The following is a 20851-nucleotide window of genomic DNA, read 5'->3' as shown; positions in this document are numbered from 1 at the left end:
ATTGTAGGGTGCGGCGTATTTTATTTATTTTTAGTTAGTTAACGGGGGCACGTGTGCAGCTATTCTACTTCGATGAATGAATATGTCGTTCACAAAAAATGTGTAAACTCATTCATCCTTTCGATAATTGCGGTTGAGATATGTTTTTAATCTTTGACCGGTAATAAATTTTTATAATAGTTAATAGTTTGTCTTTAATTTGAATCATTTAAAACACTTTTGGACAACTGAGATTGGATTTCGTAAACTTTATTTACGGAACATTCGTAATTAAAAATTTTTCCTGGTTACACTTGCGTAGCTATTCAAAAAAGCAATCACACCGGTTGCTATTTTTAAAAATTTATTGTTCTATCTTAAAAAATGACACATAAATAGCATCTACCAACCCACACCCACAAACACAAAAATTTCTCAAATTTGACAAATCCCATTTTATTTGCCAATATTGAGAAAATATATGGCAAAGTCGTCATTTTCTATTGAAAGAGGAAGAAAAATGAGTACGGCAAAATGGCAGACATGGATCGCCCTTGCCATATTTTTTGGCAAAATGATATTATTTATTGGCCAAAAACAAAAATACCAATGGTGAAATAACAAACACAGTGTGAATGCTCTAACTACTTACTTATTTTTTCTCACATGCATCTTTTTTATTTGATAAGGTTCATTATGAACAAGTATTTTTTTTAGCACCTTTATCATAATTTTTTTTTTCTATCCTATATTATTTATTACCATATTGATATTGTTCTCATTCATCCTTCCTTATGATTTCATAAGAAATTCTAGAACATTTGCCAATTTCAACTAAATGCCATTTATTAGTTTTGTCTGCATCTATCCTCACATGTTGAGTTCTGTCATTGATTGTCATTTATCGCATCTTAATTTCATAAATTCCATTATCGCTTCTAATTGATTTTGGCGATCGCATCTATATTGTTGACTCATTTTTTGTTTAATAGAATTATTCATTTATTTGACTTTATTTATTTCTATGTCATTTGCCTTCTTCCTCAATTAATTATAATTTCATCGTTACCTTTGACTTTATTGTAGCAGTTTCTTTTTGTCTGCTAGAGTATTGTCCTCTATCAGTTTGTGGATGTCATTCCTTTCCATTCGCACTTGAAATGAATTATGACCGTTGATCATCATTCCTGATCACTACCATCACAAAGCATGGTCGAGTGACGTAGCCAACCTCCCAACTTGTAATTAATTTGTGCGACAAACAACAATACATCATGTTCAAAGAAAGAGGTCTTGAGAGGAATGAAGGCAAGCATACTTATTGCACCTGGCACTAAGAAGTCGAGTGACGCTGTTGCTACGAGGGAACAATCTTCTACTCAATTCGAGACCCAAACATACAATTGGTAAGAAACCAGAAAAAGCCGAAGCCTAAACAATTTTCTATAACGGCTAGTTTTTGTAATGGCTAGTCTTGTTTTTTAGTTGAACTCATGCCAAACAGATTTCTATGTGCATATGAATAAAGTTGGCTTGATTTTCTCCATTCATTGCTAGAGATCATGAATACACAGCTTTGGATCGATCTAAGGAGAGAGTAAAAACACTATAGTTTACATCACTGATTATATTACTCAAATAGTATTACATATATAATTGGTGACACACATCACCCCTGCCACAACGTAGACTTTACTACATGCCAAATGCCAATAACAGTAAAAGGCAATAATTATTCTTACATCTACTAGAGTCCACATCTACTAACTTTTTACACCACGTCTGCTAACACACCAATTATAGGTTCATAACGGCAAACATCAATAATACCATTAACCAAGAAACAAAACATAATTACCACTGCTCCCAACAACATTAAACGGAATCAAAATCATTAGATGGATGCTAGCTTTTGCTCCTCTCAAAGATTACTACTACCACCTAATGCAATTGAGCAGTTAAAAAGTGAAAAAAAATACAATTCAAATATCACTACTACCTAGTCTTCCTCTCAAGATTTTCATTATTTTACAGGAATAATATAGCATTTGCTCGTCATCCATGTTAGACGTATCCATTCAAGTATATATTTATAGACAAAAAAATAGAGCTCAAACTAAAGGAGAAAAAAAAAAACTCAACATACTCCCTTTTTGAACTTCAACGGTAAGTTTTTGAAATTCCAACAGTAAGTTTTTGAAAATTGGCAGGTCGAGAGGTAGTTGTCAAAATTGGCAGAAAAGAGGTAACTGTCAAAGCCACATCAACTTAGGTTTGAGTGAAGGCAGATGGTTAGATTGTGAGTTGATGACAAAGGTGACTATTAACTTTTCCACCTCAAATTTGGCATATGATGTTGGAGATGCTCTTTGGTTAAGGGGCACATACAAATCCCATGGACTCCTGGAACCCTATCGGAAGGGTTATTTTTAAGGACACCCCTTCAATTATCACGTTTTATCAACATGATCCCCTTATGTTTAAAACTTATCATTCTCACCCCCTCAACTTTCATTTTCCATCAACTCCACCCCCTTCGCTCACTTTCGTAAAAAATTTGGGCAGAAACAAAGAAAAAGACTAAGTTACCCTTTGTCTTGTTAGAATTAGGTTTTGGACTTCGAAATTTTTTAGGCAATCTCCTCCATGGCACACGATAACATGTTGCCATGTCGCTGCCTCGGGATGACAGTGGCGACGGTAGATCAGACAAGAGAAGGTCGGGCAGCTTCGTTGTTGCGTCGCCATTGTTGTCCTGTGGATGAGAGCTCATTGTACTCACTCCCAGCAACGAACAAAAAGGGCTAATCGGGCTCAAGATCAAATCAGGCTGTAAAAATTATTTATGTTTGACCAAAAAAAATAAAATCAAACTGTAATAGAGATTGCAGAAGAGAACCCAACATCTTCGAAAGTGATACAAGTGTTTTCGCACACTATATAGGTACGATCGAGCACTGGGTTGTTGATTTTTGGCATTTCTAAGCCATAAAATGGGGTTTCGAACTCTGAATTATGGTTTTTCAAACTTTGAACTAGGTTTTCGAACAGTGACAACGAAACGGGTAATCGAACTGCGATCAAGGTTATTGGACTTCGAACATGGTTTTCAAATTGGATTGAAAGGGTTTGGAAGTGCGATTTAGGGTTTCGAATGTGAGTGGGGTGTCGATTTGGGTTTCAGACTATAGGGGGTAGCGATTAAGGGTTTAGGTTAGGGTTTCTGAGGCTAGGGTTTCAGACGATAAGGGTGGACAACGGTGGCAAGTGGTGGCGATAGGTGGCGACAGATGATTGGTAGTGACGGCTGGTTATGGTAGTGGTGGTGGTGGTTGGTTGAGGTTGGGAAGATGGTGGTTGGTTTATGGTGGCAGGTGGTGGCGTAGGTGGTGGGTGAGCGATTTCAGATGATTGGTACAGGAGAGGAGATGGGAGATGGCTAAGGGTATTTTTGGGTCTATTTTTTTTTTCTTCTGTCCAAGTTACCTCTTTTCCGTTCAAGATGTTAACATTTCTTCACATAATTGGACGGAAGGGGTAGAGTTGATGAGTTTTAATAGATGAGGGGTGAGGTTGATGAGTTTTAAACATGAGAGAATCATGTTGACAAAACGTGATAGTTGAAGGGGTGTCCTTGGAAATAACCCATATCGTAATTGGCCGTGCAACTGACGGACAAGGCCAACGCCGTCCAAGTCGGGACCTGTTCAATACAAAATGCAAATGTCGGGAATAATATGTCTACAATTCGTACATCAAGAACTAAAATGGCATTCACCCCGTATATTAGGGACCAAAACGCAAATAATGAGTCCTAAAAATGCAAAACCTAGTGCTGGTCCGAACAGAAAGCGGGCGCCGCTATTCGCAGCCCTCTATTTTCTCCCATAGCCCGTTAAAAATTTTCAATTATACTCGACAATTAGTTACCGAAATTAAGATATATTTTCAGCATCCAATTACCGAAATAGAATATTTTTTTCAACAGATATTTACCGAAAATGTATGTTCGGCAGTTGTTTACCGAAAGTTGAACATATTTTCGACATGTAGTTACCGAAATATAATCTTGTTTTCAACAACAATTTACCGAAATGTTATTTATGATTTTCAACAACCATTTACCGAAATGTAGTGGGCTATGAAAGAAAATAAAGGGCTGCGAATAACGGTGCTCTAGAAAACGGATGGTTGAATTAAAAAAGGGAGAATTTTCCAGAGGTTTGACTGTAGACTGAAGAGGCCTTTCACTGTCATCTCTCTCTCTCTCTCTCTCTCTCTCTCTCTCTCTCTTCGAATTACCCAACAAGCCAGGACAATCTAATAAACTAAGGTTACCTCTGAAGTTCAAAAAAACCCTAGAATTTGAGACATGGGGGACCTCTCAAGCGGCGGCGGCGATCGGAAAGTGCCAAAACTTCCGATACCGGGAAAGCGAAACATCCTCATAACGAGCGCCTTGCCTTACGTCAACAACGTCCCTCATCTCGGCAACATCATCGGCTGTAAGTACCCCGACATCTCTCTCTCTCTCTCTCTCACACACACACACACATGTATAAAGCCATACATGTTTGCACATGGAGCCATGCATGTAAGCATACTAGACGGCAAATCGAATAGAAAGAGGAAAATCACGAATTTTGATTAATCTGTAGCGCCATATTGATCTAAAATTAGAAAACAGGGGAGAGAGAATCTCTCCCTTGTTGGCAGTTTCTTCTGGTTGTTGAAGGGGTAATCTGGGAAAAAAAGTATGTTCCACCAGTTGCGGAAGTCAGGATTTTGATCTTAGGGGGGACGGCTTAATTGAGATCAGAACCTTTGGCTTTCCAATGCATTAAATTTGTACATTGAAATGATTTTAGCTTAATGCAGTAAAAGTATACCAATCAATTTGCTTTTTTCTTTAGGCTACTCAATAGTCACGTGTTTATTTTTTATTTATGAAAGAAATTGAGAATGTAAAATAACCGATTTTTTATCAAATCAAACCAAAATTATTAAGATTATAAATACCTATACATGAATAATTATCGATAATATTCAAAATTAGGTATATAAGAAATAAAATTTTCACAACTTGGGGTCGGAGCCGGGGGCCCCCGGGCCCCAACATAGCTCTGTCTCTATGTGGCATGCCCAAAATTTTGGTTCGCATCCAAAAGGGGTGTCCTTTTGTAATAGTAATATATGTGTTGGAATTTGGTTGTTTTGTTCATTCCTGTTTGATATGATCCGATAGGTGTGTTGAGTGCTGATGTTTATGCACGGTACTGTCGGCTTCGTGGCTACAACACAATATACATGTGTGGGACTGACGAGTACGGGACAGCCACTGAGACCAAGGCCTTGGAAGAGAATTGCACGCCTCAACAGATATGTGACAAGTAATTACTGATTTAAACTTCTCACTACTTCCTTTTGTTGCTGTGAATTCTGCTAAATACGTGGAAGTGAATTTCGATGTTTTGCAACAAGATTAGGCCGATTCTAACACTATAGGTATTACCTTACCCCCATAATTCTTCAACAAGACCCTCTGCTACCAATCTTAATCCTCATTCTGTTCTGGCACTTTCAATCCTCGCTCTCGCGAGTTTTAGTACTTCGGGATTTTTTAAATTGCACTCGCACTCACGCATGCGCTCTGTGGCTTAAGTTATTTCTAGCATTTGGTTGGATTGCTGAAAATAACAAGCAACCAGCGTAGCTGCTTAAATTTATCTTTGGAGGATATAAATTATTCCAAATTTAGCACTTGTTGGTACTTATTAATTTTTTTCTTTCTGTTTTTGGAAGTGGGTAAAACTGAAAAACAGTGTGGAGAACTAGTTTGAAATATGTATTGGTGGGCCTTTTTTTTCCGGGAGATTTGGTGATAAGTCCACTATAGAGATTTCATAAGTCCACAAGTCCAGCCCAACATTTTGTAAGCCCACAAGTCCACACGCGTAACCTAAACCTTAGGGTACCCTATGAAAGTGCCTAAAATCCTAAACCCGATGAAAATGCCTAAACCACTAAAACCCTATAATAGGAAAGTGCACCCTAAAATCCTATGAAAGTGCTCTAAAATCCTATGAAAGTGCCTAAACCATAGGGTACCCTACTTTATAATAGGAAAGTGCAATCTAAAACTCTAGGAAAGAACCTAAACCCTAGGGTACCCTACCCTAGGGAGTGGACTGGGCCTACTATGAACTTTTTAAAATGGACTCGACACCTTACAAAACTAATAGGTGGACTTGTGGGCTTATGAAATTCACATAATGGACCTAAGACCCATTTTTTATTCCCCCCCTCCCCCCTAATTCCTATAACGTGTCCCCATGTGGGTTATTTTCTGGATACTAGCCAGTGTTTCCTCACATGGGCAAGGGAGACCATGTGGATTAATAGATTTTATTCGTTTATTTTATTCCCTCTGGGTTGTTTGTATGATTTCTCTCTGTTGTTAGAAGCACTTTATTGTGTTTGTTAGTAAAAGTATCGCATAGGAAGTAATTGTCTGACAGAACATTAGAGTGTCGTTCATTCTGTCTAAATACTGTCATGGGGAAATGGTTTAGTCTGAATGTTCCGTCGTTTGTTCTGTCTAAATAATGTCATGGGGAAATGGTTTAGTCTGTTCAGGCATCTACCTTATTTTTTTAGTTCTTATTCACTGCGTACGACAATGGGAGCCCCAAATACCCACCTTCATTTTGTCGAACTTACTAGCCCTTGTACTAATCCTTCAGCTTGGCCTTTGTACCTTGATTATATTTTTATCTCTACGGTCTACGCCAAAATCAGTATCAGACTTGAGAGTTAGAGCACTGTCTCGAGGGCTTGCTATAACAACAATAGTTGCCTAGTCATCCCTGGGCTACTGTTCAGTTTATTTTCTCTGACATGTAAGTACAGCAAAGCAAGGTATCATTTCTATCAGTTGGATGGCCCTTATTTTCATGATTCTAGCATCTTAGAATCTGTATTTTTTTTTTCCTTTTTTGGTAGTAATTTTTGCAAAAACCTCAACGTGCGTGGCACAGTTGCAGGAAATCACTTATTATTCTCAATGGTGTGCCATATTTTACTCTTTGCTTGAGAAAAATGATTAGTAATAGTACAACATAAAAAAATTCTGAAGTAAAGATTGAGACGACCCATGTTTAGGGGCGCTGGTCCTCCAATGCCTGGGACACCTTTCCAGGGAATTTTTGGAAAAGGCTGCTAAATGGGATTTAGCATCCTCTTTTACGATACACTGCTGGCCCTTAGGCATTCTCTTCTAAGATACACTGCTGCCCCTATGTGTGGTATTATACATATGTATCTCATCATTTGTTTTTATTTCCTTTGTAGGTACCATGCAATTCATAAGGAGGTCTACGACTGGTTCAACATAAGTTTCGATGAATTTGGACGCACATCAACTCCGCAACAGACTGAAGTCTGCCAAGCAATCTTTATGAAGCTGTTGGAGAATAACTGGCTATCTGAAAACACAATGCAGCAGGTTCGAACTCATACGATGACATTAGCTTGTCATTCTGGCGGTGGACTCGTTTGACGTCCTAATTTTTTCCTTCAGTTGTAATTTGGCGGATGTTAATTTGTCTTAAAATCATATTCACCATCTCATCTGTTTAATGAATTTGACTGGAATAGCTTTATGATGCAGTTATACTGTGATACATGCCAAAGGTTCCTAGCTGACCGACTTGTCGAGGGTGTGTGCCCAACACAAGGTTGTAATTATGATTCTGCAAGAGGAGATCAATGCGAAAAGTGTGGAAAGCTATTAAATCCGACAGAACTACAAGATCCTAAATGCAAGGTGCCTTTATCTCTTCATTTTTGTTTGATTTTGTAATTGTACTTATTTTTCACAAAGAGATCTGTTTGGGCCCAGATTCCAGATTCCAGACTTCTTACCTGGAAAGCTCTGATAGCCTAGCCCAAAACTGAGACCCTCCTGCATGATTCTTAATGAAGTGGGAATTTTACAGTAAAAAGAAAGAACTGAATAAGTGTAACCTGATTTTGATTTCTTGTCTTCTTTTGAAAGCTAAGGACATGTGTGGCTGTCTATCAGGATTCAGGAGGATGGTTGATATTATATACTTGTCAGATTAAAAAAAAAAAAATCCCATTTAGAGGTTCAGTTTTCCTCTAACTAAATATTTGAGCTTGCCTTTTACACAGGTCTGTCGAAACACACCACGCATCCGGGATACAAACCACTTGTTTCTTGAGCTGCCTTTGTTAAAGGACAAACTGGAAGAGTATATAAACCACGTGTCAGTGGCTGGGTCATGGAGTCAGAATGCTATCCAATCAACAAATGCATGGCTAAAAGAAGGGTTGAGACCTCGATGTATTACTCGAGATTTGAAGTGGGGAGTTCCAGTTCCACATGATAACTTCAAGGATAAGGTTAATTATGAAAGATGCTGTTTGATTGAAATATTTCCCATCTGTAGATTGGTGTTTCTCCTTTGGTCATACAGGAAGTGTTTGAACTATTATTAGCTGTTTTCAGGTTTTCCCAAGTGATTAAATTTTGTCCGAATATTAATGGTTAGGTATTTTATGTCTGGTTTGATGCACCTATTGGATATGTCTCAATCACATCATGCTACACATCTGAGTGGGAGAAATGGTGGAAGAATCCTGAAAATGTTGAGCTCTATCAGTTCATGGGCAAGGATAATGTGCCGTTCCACACTGTAAGCACATTGTTCAACTGTTCCATTTCAAATTATTTGGGATTTACACATGTCCATACACAAGTAGGAAACCTTCCAAGGAAGAAGCGATGATGGTTTGAGTTGTCATAGTTGTGATCATTGACAATGACTTGGCATGATTGCTTTCTTGCATTTATTTGACTTGCTAAAATTCTACTGAGGTAACTTGTTATTGGTTTCCAGGTGATGTTTCCGTCGACGCTTCTTGGGACTGGTGAAAATTGGACTATGTTGAAGACAATAAGTGTTACTGAATATTTGAACTATGAAGCTGGTCATTAAAATGGAACTCTGCTTTTGATTGGGTGGTTGAGTAATGAATAAGACCTTCGATGACTCCATTTGTGCTTGCTCATTGTTGCAATGTTTTTTGGGGTTTTCTTTGCAGGAAAGTTCTCAAAGAGTAAGGGCATAGGTGTATTTGGAAACGATGCAAAAGATACCAACATTCCTGTGGAAGTATGGAGATATTACTTGTTAACTAATAGGCCAGAGGTTGTGCTCTTTTAGTTGACACAGTTCTCTCTCTCTCTCTCTCTCTCTCCCCCCATCAACCTTGCCATTGCTAATTCTTTTGGGTATGCAATAATTAGGTGTCAGACACATTGTTTACGTGGGCGGACTTGCAAGCAAAACTAAACAGCGAGTTGCTTAATAATTTAGGCAATTTCATCAATAGAGTCTTGAGCTTTATTGCCAAGGATCCAGGTAACTGCTTTTGGAAATGAACCTTCATTACTATAGTGGTTTCTATGTTATATATTTCTGATTTTGCCTTTATAATGTTCTGGTCCTACCAATTACCTGCTTTATCTGAAAATTTAGTGTAAGAAACTCCGTGTTCGTCAAACTGATAGTCGTCAAACTGATAGTCTTCCAATAGCCCAAATCTTGGAATTCTTCCAACGTATGAAAGTACAAAGAAGAGCCACTTGGCTTTCAACCCCTAATAGAGAAACTCGAGTCCGGAATGTGGGAAGTAGGGTTGTTCTAGCTGACCAATTGATACAAAAGGGCGACTATAGGAATCCCTTACGGCCCGTTTGGTGGGGCAGGAGGGGGATAAGCTAATTCAGGTTCACTCATATTTGGTGTTTGGTTCCCCCTTTGCACCCGGATTGCTTATCCGGCAGGTAAGCTGAGAGCTTGAGACCTCTGCAGGGGTCTTAACAAAACCAACCCCACCTGCATCATTAGCTTATCCAGGTGGGCATAATTAGGACGTGCCTCTCACAGCTCTCCCAACAAGGGGGAAACTATGTAAACTCTCACCTTATCACTTCATTCATCCACTCTTGTCCATCCATTTCAACTACCAATCAAAACCCCTTCTTAGTTAATCCCTCCTTAATTAATTCACCCTTCTTAGTTAATCTGTCCGCCAAATGAGCCGTTAGGGTTAGTGGACGTCTTTGAGGCAAAGGAGGGGATGACTTTAACGAGTTCTATAGACCAACTAGACCATATGGTATGTACCAAGAGGACGCCATTTACACTCTAAACCTAGACACCCTCATGCTCAGCCCTAGTATCTCCTAGTGGATAAAAAAAGACATGACCTATGAGGCACAGTTACGGGATACGGATATGGCGATATGGCAAAGCCTAGAAAAATAGGATACAGATACGTTGGGGATACGGTTGTGTAAATAATACATTCTTGTAACTGTCAGTCTAAAAATTAGAATTTTGGATAAAAAAATTAACATATCACTCATCAGTATGTAGTCCTATGCCCCCAACACATCAGTGACACTGTGCATGCTACTGTATTATCCTATATATATACATACTATTACTAGTACATAATATTACAACTTGTACATATTAAAAAAACTAAAGGTGTCAATTAGTGTGTATTTACTAAGGGGTATATCCTCTAGGCTATATTTACATATCCTCCACTTTCGAATACTATGTGTATATATCGTATACATCAGTGTATATAAGGTAAATCGACACACAGAGAGACTAGGGTTTCTGGGTTTGGAAGTATCGACTGGTTCAGCCCTCGACCCTCAGGTGTTGATTTCAATCTCAGTTGTATGATCTTATCTAATTTTCTAGGGTTTCTATTCTACATTTATAGTATTATTACAGTTTCCCCCTTAAAGTTTTTACTTAATTCTTTCAAAAATTTCATTTTAGACCCCGCCGTATCCTGAAAAATATCCAGACGTATCCTGTATCTCTCGTGTATCTGACATTAAAAACATTTTAATTCAAATACAAGATACTTATTTGCTGTATTGAGGTGTATCGGGCGCATATCGGTATTGGAGAACTATCCGATACCCCTACGCAACTAGTTTCGGAGTATCCGTGCTTCATAGTACATGACATAAAAGCTCGTGGTCGAAGCCCCTAGCTTTGATGGTAGGTTGGATCTGGACACTTTCTCAGATAGGCTTGGTGACATGGACTGCTAGTGTGACTGGTATGGCATTTCTAACAACCAACAGGTTCGATTTTCCAAAATAAAACTTGTTTGGCTCCGCCAAGCCATTGGCAATAATAAAAAATAACTGGAGCATTTGAGGTAGGGACCCATTACGTTATGGGTTGAGATAAAGGAGAACTTTAAAGGAAACTCTCTCCCTACCTACCGTAGGAGCAACTACTTGACCAGTTGATTTATTTGCTACAGTTCTCCAAAAGTGGGACTCATTACCTAAGTAAATTTGAGAAACTTGTCCAACAATGTGAAATTAGAGAGGCGTCAATGCGTCATGCGTAATAATCGTGATGTTTGTTAATTGGCTGAGATTTAACTCATTGAGGGATATTGGCAAGGAGTGTAAAACCAATCTAGAGCAAACCATAACTGTATGGGTTGACGATGAGACAGAAGTTACAAGAAAACATCTCCCCACCTACCATAGAAGGCAACTACTTGACCATTGACTTAATTTGCGACAATTCTCCTTGAGTGTGACTGTTTACCTTAGGAAGTTTGACTTCTACAGTGATGTGAAATTAGAGAGGCACCATGTGTAATGTTTGCGAAGTTCATTAATGAACTAAAACCTGTGATTAAAAGAGATGTCAATATTAACCCTCCCTAAACCCTGGAGGATGCTTTTGTAAAGGCATTTGAGATAGAAAAATACCATAAGCTTGCTGCACTGGGATGATTCGCTTCTCATTGGGAGAACCAAAATCTTCCAAGTTCGTCACTCATGGGAGTTTGAGTGGGTTTACACAATCAGGGTCGGTTATCTCAATTGCCTGATTCACATCTAGGAGTAACAACAGTCCTAGCCCTAGATTCCCCAACATGGATGGTGAAGAGTCTCTTCTCTAGTTCTCATTCCGCTACCTCATCCATCCTGCTTTCCCATTGTAACTGTAGGGTTACTACACCTCCGGGTGTCGATAACGCACTTTGACCATTGAGCATGAGTTGGAGGAGTTTGTTTAAGAGGATGTTGCTTAGGTAGTTGATCCCTCAGAAGACCCTTTAGATTCAGGTATGATGACACATGCCGTAGTATCACAAGTTACCACTCCTATATCAGATAGTTGGGATCGTACTAGTATATTTCACACTTTGGTGAAAATTCGGAAAATTCCTCCTTGGGATCTGTCTGATACTCAATTTACTCCATTTTTGGTTCTCTTTAAATGCAGGTTGCATTTGTTGTTAATTGTTTTTTATTTCCTTCCAGGAAGATTTTTTTAGTTGGTATATTATAATGGTGTTCAGAGGGCTTTTTTATTGGTAGAATGATAACTACTTTTAGTTTCCTCTTCTAATTGTGTTGTTCAACCTTACTTCCACAACAATGTGAATTGGCAGCTCTTGAAGACGGTAAAGGTGTTGGATATTGTTCTGTTATTCCTGAAGCCCCAGGAGCCGAATCACATCCATTAACGAAGACATTTGGAGAAACAGTTGGTGATTATGTACAACAATATTTAGAAGCCATGGAGAAGGTGACTGATACTCTACGGTCTCTACCTACCTATATATTTTGTTGTTGCTTTAATTTGCCTTTGATTCCTCGAATATTATTCACTATTTGTTTGCATGATAATTTTGCTTCTGTTTGTTTTAGGTAAAACTGAAGCTAGGATTGAAGATTGCAATGGCTATCTCGGGTGAGGGAAATGGTTATCTGCAAGTAAGCCGGTTTATCTGTATCCTGATTTCCTTGGAAATTTTATTTTAGTTCTATCATTCTTCCTTCCCTCTTAAGATGAAAATTATTCGCAATAATCTCCACAGGAGAGCAAATTTTGGAAGCTTTACAAGGAGGACTATCATTCCTGTTCGGTAGTTATGAAGACTGCAGCGGGGCTAGTATATCTCCTTGCATGTCTCTTAGAACCTTTTATGCCATCTTTTTCCCTTGAGGTAAATTCACAGGCTGTCCTTCCCCATAGCATTTCCAGAATTAATAAGGAACTTCCATAAATGCTGTTGCCTCCACTATTATTTCAGGTACTTAAGCAGCTGAATTTGCCTCCTGAAACACAAGTTTTGCTTTCTGACGAAAAAGGAGATATTGAGAGGGCAAGGAGACCCTGGGAGTTCTTACCTGCTGGTCATAAAATTGGAACGCCAGAACCATTGTTCAAGGAACTGGTAATTTTGTTATTATTTTGCACTCACCCTTCATTAGCTGTTGTTTTGTAGATTTTGTTGAGCACTTACTTATTTGGTGTTAATTGAGGGGGATTAGACAGACGAAGAAGTAGAGTTGTTTAGACAGAAGTTTGCTGGAAGTCAAGCTGATAGGATTCTTAAGGCCGAAGCTGAAGCCAAAGAGCTCGTTGAGAAATTACAAAAAACAGAAGTTTCAGGTTAGAAGCTTTCTTTATTTGTCAGTAGTTTGTTCTGGTAAAGGCCAAATCCAACAGCTTTGTCTTCTTGTCTGAATCTTTTCCTTTTGGGGGTAGTTTCTAGAACTTATGGGAATTGTGTGCCCAAAGGTGCAATGGAATTAACTTTTTGACAACCCGTCAGATTATCCCTGATCATGTTTATGATCAAAACACAAATAAAACCAGCCATAGAGGTAGTTAGGTATAACGAATACATTCTTTCCTGGCTTTGTAGCGAGCCAACAATGAGACACCTTTCAAAATTTCGATGCCATGATGACTTCAATCCAATATCCATTGGGGGTTGGGATCATTGCCAGGGAGGATGGTGGGATCCTCCTCTTTCTCTACTCTCTCTACATACTGTAAGAGAATGATATGCGGCTAATCCCCTTAGGCTTGGACCGCCTCATGATGGTTAGAGCTACCTATGTTAAATATATTCCTCCGTAGAATTGAAGTTGCAATCTAGCCCTCAAAGAATCATTATGATTGATCAGCCTATGTGCCACAATACCAAGATGCAGCCCCTCCACCAACCAATGTCTATAACTAGAAAAAGAAAAACCAAGAAGCGAGGCTCCAGTGGTGTGTTTGATATAATTTCTCTGCCTTGATCTTCAAGCTTTTTCATCTCTTTCCATAGCCATGTTGGCACTATTCCAATCTTCTAATGTTGTCTTCAACACCATACCACCAATTTTTTTCCCAAACCTACTAGTTTCATCCTAGTAAATATTGTTTTCCGTTCATCTGTCCTATCATCGCATGCTAAGAACTCCTCAATTGAGTCTTGGCAATATGAGAACGTCAAACCTGGAACTTCTTTCTCTGGTACCAATCCAGGGGTTGTGAGGAATTGAGGATAACTGATTTAGGGACTTAGGAGTGAAAACCCAGAAGTTGGGGGCTATTTCCTGGCAGTTTTTGTGCTTTTAACTGTAATTTGGACTAGTAAATTTACTGGATATACTCGAATAGAAAAGAAGGAAGATGAAAAGCATTAGGAATCATGCCTAGAAACTGGGCACCACACCTTGGTTCAAGGGTTAGAATTGCATCGCACAACTTGCAAGAAAGCTTCAAAGCTTTTGATTTGTATATACATTTTCTTGTTTTTAATCTAAAATTGTCTATACACTTAGGAGACTTCCTAAACCAGCTAAGAGTCTATAAGACTAGGATAAACAAGTAGCTAACCAAACTATTAAATGGTTTACCTTCAAAACCTATATATGTTACCAAATCAGATCCATAAGCATAATCAGGCCCATGGGTAAGCAGCACGACCCATTCACGGACCCTAATTCCAGCAACTTCAAAATAACAAAACTGTCCCTGATTGGTTAAGCAATTTATACCGAATCAAAATTGAACCAAACTATGAATATGAATTTAAGGTGTGGGAGATGAAAGTAATGAGTATTTAACAAGCATTAAGTAAACGCAATTGAGAATTTGAGATGAAGACAAATTCATCAAGAGAAGTCAAAATCCAAGGAAAGTCAGCATTTACCTCGGATCAGATACGGTGAGTGGCCAAGGTCAATTGACTATTCATCTCAATTTAGTCTATAGTTTCCAATTCCGACCACTAACTCGGTCAACAGCCACCTCAGACGTGGTTTAACATCCAAGAGAGATTAAGCTCTCAGAAGATCATTTATGCCAAAACGTACATGTCAAGGATCTTGGGCTCCGGACATTGGCGAGCAGATCTATAATCTTGGAACGGGGTTATATGTGTTCAACGTGAAGTCGGCAGTACCAAAAGGGGTGTCTGCAGGAGATTAAGTACATGCGCCTCCGAAATGATTGTCAGTTGTCCCATCAGCTGTATCAGGAGTGGGGTGTGTCAGACCCACATGCGGATATCTTTTTTGGAAAGATTGCAATGATGGTGCTTAACCTTGGTTACCAGGCGCACACCTTTTTTGGCTGGAAAGGGTCCAATTCGATCTGCATCTGGATCTGGCTGATTAAGATCTGTATTTTAAGGCAAATGATTCATACAGAGTATTTTTTTCTTGGACATTATGTTGTCCTTGACTTATTTAATGATAAATTGATAATTGGCTCCATTTCTTTTTAGTTTTGAATATAATGTTTTATTTTTCTCGCGATAATTGATGCATGTGAGTAAACAAGTAAATTTAATTTTTTATTTCGTTATGTATATTTTGCCTTTGTTCCTGTGTGCTGCAAATATACTGATTTAACTGGTGAGAAAAATAGAATGATCCAAATTGCTCTTTACTTCATGTGTCTCATTGTTTTCAGATGGACGGGTTAAGAAGCAACGGCCAACTAAATCTGCTGCTGAAGCCAAACCTAAGGCCAGTGCTGAAGCAGAAATTTCCATTTGTAGACTTGATATTCGGGTTGGTCTTATAACGAAAGCTCAGAAACATCCTGATGCCGACTCTCTATATGTTGAAGAGATTGATGTGGGTGAAGGACAACCTCGAACTGTGGTTAGCGGACTTGTGAAGTATATTCCACTCGAAGACATGCAGGTTTTGCATTATCTGATTTTCTAAATCCCTGTTCTATAAGTTTCTTTTATCTAGTTACTTGATGCCTGTTGTTTTGATAGTTAGCTAACAATGATGCCTTTCTGTCAGAATCGGAAGGTATGTGTTCTTTGCAACTTGAAGCCAGCAACCATGCGGGGTATAAAATCGCAAGCAATGGTCCTTGCTGCGACCAGCAGTGATCACTCTAAAGTAAGTAATACAGTTCTACTATTATCTTGCCTAGCCTTCAAATGCATGGGATAAAAGAAGAGAGACCGGAAATGGAAAGAAAAGGAGGAATATTATGTCAAGTTTTTAAGTGATGGAAGCAAGCAACTTAACTACCGTTTGATGCATATGCCCCCTACCAACATCAATATCTGAAACGTAACTTACTTTTCACCCCTGCAAAGTTGCATTTCCCACATTCAATATTGATACCATAAAGGCTTTCATGTTATTGACACCACTAGCACTTTTCTTTCTCAATGAAAGTATGAAATGTTAAAAGTAGAGCGTTAAATATCAAATCCCAAATTAGGTTATTTTGAGGAGAATAGATTCCACGCTCCATTTTTTAACATTTTTAACAAAAAAAAATGCCTTGTTCCATTATTGTTTTAATTTACAAGACAACCCTTTCATGTTTTATACACTTATGATATGAAAATGAAAAATGTTACTTTCAAATTTGCATAATGAGTAAAAAGAGTGATTTGTACAGTTGCGAAGTTTCTCTCCTATTTCAAAATTGTATCTCAAATCTCAATCAATTTAAAACAGTGATTAGGAAAAGATAGCTAATCTAGTTCTAAATCAAGTTCCATTCAATACATTATGTTGGCCCCCCAGGAGCTGAAATCTGGGGATCCTTCCATGTCCATTGCTGAAAGCCTAAAACCCAACCATGATGGGGCAGGGCTTATTCACTGCCGGGAAAATTAGCCATAAGTACGATAAAATAGTTTTCATTTAGGGGAAGGATGCCATCAAAATAGTTTTCAGTAGAGGTCCTTCAACTTTTTGAGTTGTCGAGCCATAAGGACAAAAACATATTTTCACGGAAAAACTACCCTAGGGTAGGGTAGGGTACCCTAAGGTTTAGGCATTTTTATAGGATTTTAGAGTGCATTTTCCTTTTATAGGGTTTTAGTGGTTTAGGCACTTTCATAGGATTTAGGGTTTTAGGCACTTTCATTGGGTACACTAGGATTTTAGGCACTTTCATTGGGTACCCTAGGATTTTAGGCATTTTCATAGGGTACCCTAGGGTTTTAGGCACTTTCACTAACTTTCAATTATTATGAACTTTCACTAGTTTTGCAGAAAGTGTATTTTAGTAATCACGCAGCACACTTGTCCTTGTGTTTGATTGCAAAAGGTGTGGTGCTTGTCCTTGAGCTCAAAAAATGTAAATATTAGGGATTTTTGGCTAAGTCTCCCTTCACTGCCTGGTCGATAGATTTTGATTTAACTAAAATGAATAAGTTCACTGCTTACTCGAAGACAAGTGCACGTCTTTAATGCAGCCACAGCTTTGTGAGCTCAATGACAACCACAATGGACAGATGGGCTGTGGCGCTCATAGGCTTAGACATGCCTGTGCTTTCCACTCTTCTGACCCGATTAAAGTCCAATAGGTAGTTTCATCTGTCTGTTGTAAAACTAGTGTAATTTGAATGCTTTCCTTGAAGCTAGGGTGTCTTCATTTCCCCGTGTTGAGAACAGATGCAGTATTTGTAACATGTACGTGGCATTGGTAAAAATCTCTGTTTTGATGACTGATGCAAGTATCTCAGGAGACCCTGGCCGGGGAATCCTTGCAACCAATGCCTGGATCTGAACCTCTTTTGGGTGCTTGTTTAGTTCTAAAAAGCTGCACCTATCCTCAGTAATTGCATGTCCAAATGGTAAACAACATGGATTGCATCTAACTTGTAAACGAGTTTATGCATGTGTCAAGCTGCTTCGCATGGTGTCGTCTACTTTTGAACAGTAGTAAAGAGATGACCATGGAAATAAATACTCCTTTTGATGTTGCAGTTTTCATAGTAGAACATGCTTGTTACAATTTTTTTGCATCTTTTTCTTCAAGGGTTACGATGTTAATTCAAATTGCAACATAACGATTCTGTTTGGTTTCTTGTAAAATGCTTTGGGCTAACATTGTGGCTTCGTGTCCTAGTACTGATACGTGGCTGTTAATTTGTATGTTTTCCCGCCATTCGAAAAAAATTCGTGTGCCTTTATCATCATTATTATGAGGGTTTGGAATTCAAGATATTGCTTGGAAGTCTCAATCACATTTGATGCCTGGTGCAATTTCAGGTTGAATTGGTTGAGCCACCCCAATCTGCACATGTTGGAGAGAGAGTAACATTTCCTGGGTTTGAAGGTAGTCCTGATGACGTTTTAAACCCAAAGAAGAAGGTATGGGAAACAGTTCAATTGGATCTTCACACTGACAAGGAGCTCGTTGCTTGCTACAAAGATGTACCATTCAGTACATCGGCAGGGGTGTGCAAGGTTTCATCCATTTGTGGCGGCACAATAAGGTAGGGGGCAGACCGATCTATCTGCATATTTCAGCTGATTCCAGGAAGGAAAGAAGAAATTATCAAGGAGTTTTTAACCTTTTGCTCCTCTCCGTGTGTCCCAGTAGTTATGTCTCTGAAATACTTAATAGAAGCCCCCTTAATATTGAGTGAATATAAGGACCGTTTGAGAGTTTTTCCAGCTCTTGAATGTTACTTGCAATCGCGATTGCTTGAATTTGGGATTGCAAATTTTGTACGACTGTCTCAGAACCATTCATTTTTTCTTGAAATATAGAATTTTCTATGATCATTTGCTCTTAAGTGGGAATTGTATGGTCATCTCTACGTGGTTGGCATTCTTTGTACCCCCTTTTGGCCAATTTACACCATCTGGGGTTACTTGGTTGATAATTCTGTTTATTTTTTCTTGGCGCTTAAATGGCACTTCACTTAATGTTTATCCATTTCTCTGTTGGAGGTCAGAAGAGGCTGATAACCAGTGATTTGAGTATGTGGAATATGGGAATCAATTCTACATAGTTTTTTGGTTGCTTTCCTACTGAAGTAACAGACGATGTAACCCACTTAGGCTGGATATGCGTTAGGTTACTACATGAGTGTAATGGTTAAATTTGTACTACGCATTTAACCATCTCCACCTTGAGATTACCAAGTTTGTTTCGACTGTTCTGTTCCTTTTTCCCAGAAAATTTTCTAGGATATAAGTTAATGCTCCTTTAAGTCAGAGAAGCTTTCGTCTTTATAGTGGCTAACAGGAATTTTCAGTTCTCGGTTTGGAAGTAAGCGTAATGAACCCTCGTCCACCTTGTTACCTGCACAAATACATGAGTTGAACCTTGTAATCTGCAACAATGTCCTGACCGAAGGAAAGACCGAGAAACAGATTCTCCACCTCGAGTCCTCAGCTAAACAGTGAACTTTTCAATAGCAACAGGTCAAGTATGTAGTCAGATAATTCTAACCACTTCGATAAGTGAGTTTTCATTGGCGGCTTTGGAGGGAGTCTACGGTTCTTTGACTTGCTGGATATTTTCTGGCTGTGTTTCTGCCAAGATCCCTCCTCTAACACAAGCTTGGCTCAAAACTTGCCGGCCGGAGCTTCGTTTCTCAGCTTGCATGCAAACATAGATTCAGTCTAACAGTGGGTTCAATTTTGAAAAGGTAAGGCGTTGACGAGTTATTGCTGTTGGGTCCTGTTCGGTTTTCGTTGGAGGCACACATGTAAGCTCCAGGATTTTGGCTCGGGTCGTGTAGGAAGTCGGAATAGAAGAGGGGTGGTTGAAAGTTGTTTTGAAATGAGAGGGGTACACTTCTACTTATAGACCTCGGGACACGCGATATGCCTGGATTGGCCACTTGGGCTTCAAGCATAGCTGAGTCTCAAGTGAGGAGCAGCTATACTTGCATACCAAGCGATGCAAACCACATTAGGGTTTTCGTGCGCATGTCGGGAAGCTTAATGTAAATTCATTCAGGGTGATCCTCCTAAGGTTTTGAGGCGTTTCCGACGTCGTGGCAGCATCTGTTTTTTAAAAGTATCTCCAAATCATCGGGGAAATGATCGTACGATTTCACATTTAAGAAAAGATCTAGTAAACAAATGTACGTAAAATTCCGAATACAGGTAACGAAAAATAGTGGTTGCAATCGGATGATTTCTAGCGATAAGTATGATCGGATTATCAAATGAAGTACGATTGACCTGAAATTTTACTGACTTTCATAATCTTAAGTATGGAAATCCGTACGGTTCCGATCTATAAATATTGATCTCGAAGTCCATGTCCGTGATCAAAATGTTGTCTGTTTCGGAAAATGCAGTGTCCATAGCAAACAAGCTCTGTTACGCACAAAATTGAAGTGAGACTTGGGGACATCATACAACCACAATGTATGATGTTTGGGATTTATGCGTCAAGAATATTTTGTTCCAAATCGTCTAATTTACTGAGTGCCGACAAAGCCCGGTGACAATCCAACGGTTATTATCATTCGATTTTGACGAGGCCTGAACAGATCTCCCAAGAAAGTTAAAACAAACACATTTTATTGGTGCCGACGTGAGATTATATTTCTTGAGGGTCACGCCAGCCGGTTGGTCAACAATAAGGTTACCGGGACCCCTTTTTTTTTACCGTCAACCAAAAGGGGGACTACATCCGTCCCAAAAATGCCGTGCCTCATCCAAAATATCAGCTATCTTTTGGAATAGTATTACTTGATTGACAGAACT

The 20851-nt window shown here is 38.9% G+C and overlaps 1 protein-coding gene and 1 long non-coding RNA gene across 2 annotated transcripts; both read left to right on the top strand.

Moving 5' to 3' along the window:
- The first annotated feature begins 4183 nt into the window (after nt 1–4183).
- LOC131312354 (probable methionine--tRNA ligase) lies at nt 4184–18907 on the top strand. Its single transcript, XM_058340056.1, has 17 exons — nt 4184–4484; nt 5225–5369; nt 7330–7483; nt 7649–7804; nt 8173–8403; nt 8553–8696; nt 8901–8991; nt 9106–9212; nt 9311–9425; nt 12517–12653; nt 12776–12841; nt 12946–13074; nt 13162–13305; nt 13403–13523; nt 15825–16060; nt 16169–16270; nt 18389–18907. Exons 1-17 carry the CDS (start codon nt 4352–4354, stop codon nt 18617–18619), a joined length of 2442 nt encoding a protein of 813 aa, XP_058196039.1. The 5' UTR covers nt 4184–4351; the 3' UTR covers nt 18620–18907.
- LOC131312363 (uncharacterized) lies at nt 9581–11219 on the top strand. The gene is made up of 2 exons (XR_009195851.1): nt 9581–11093; nt 11180–11219. It is a non-coding gene; the product is annotated as an uncharacterized LOC131312363 (long non-coding RNA).
- Nucleotides 18908–20851: the final 1944 nt, after the last annotated feature.

The sequence above is a fragment of the Rhododendron vialii genome, chromosome 2a (assembly GCF_030253575.1).
Source record: "Rhododendron vialii isolate Sample 1 chromosome 2a, ASM3025357v1".
Classification (NCBI taxonomy): Eukaryota; Viridiplantae; Streptophyta; class Magnoliopsida; order Ericales; family Ericaceae; genus Rhododendron; species Rhododendron vialii.
This window is presented reverse-complemented; position numbering and strand designations above follow the sequence as displayed.

Bases quoted from the DNA above. Each gene is read 5' to 3' on its own strand.
- LOC131312354 (XM_058340056.1), top strand. From the start codon at position 4,352: ATGGGGGACCTCTCAAGCGGCGGCGGCGATCGGAAAGTGCCAAAACTT. The intron at 13,075-13,161 runs GTAAATTCACAG...CTATTATTTCAG, and splicing joins TGCCATCTTTTTCCCTTGAG to GTACTTAAGCAGCTGAATTT. The intron at 13,524-15,824 runs GTTAGAAGCTTT...CATTGTTTTCAG, and splicing joins ACAAAAAACAGAAGTTTCAG to ATGGACGGGTTAAGAAGCAA.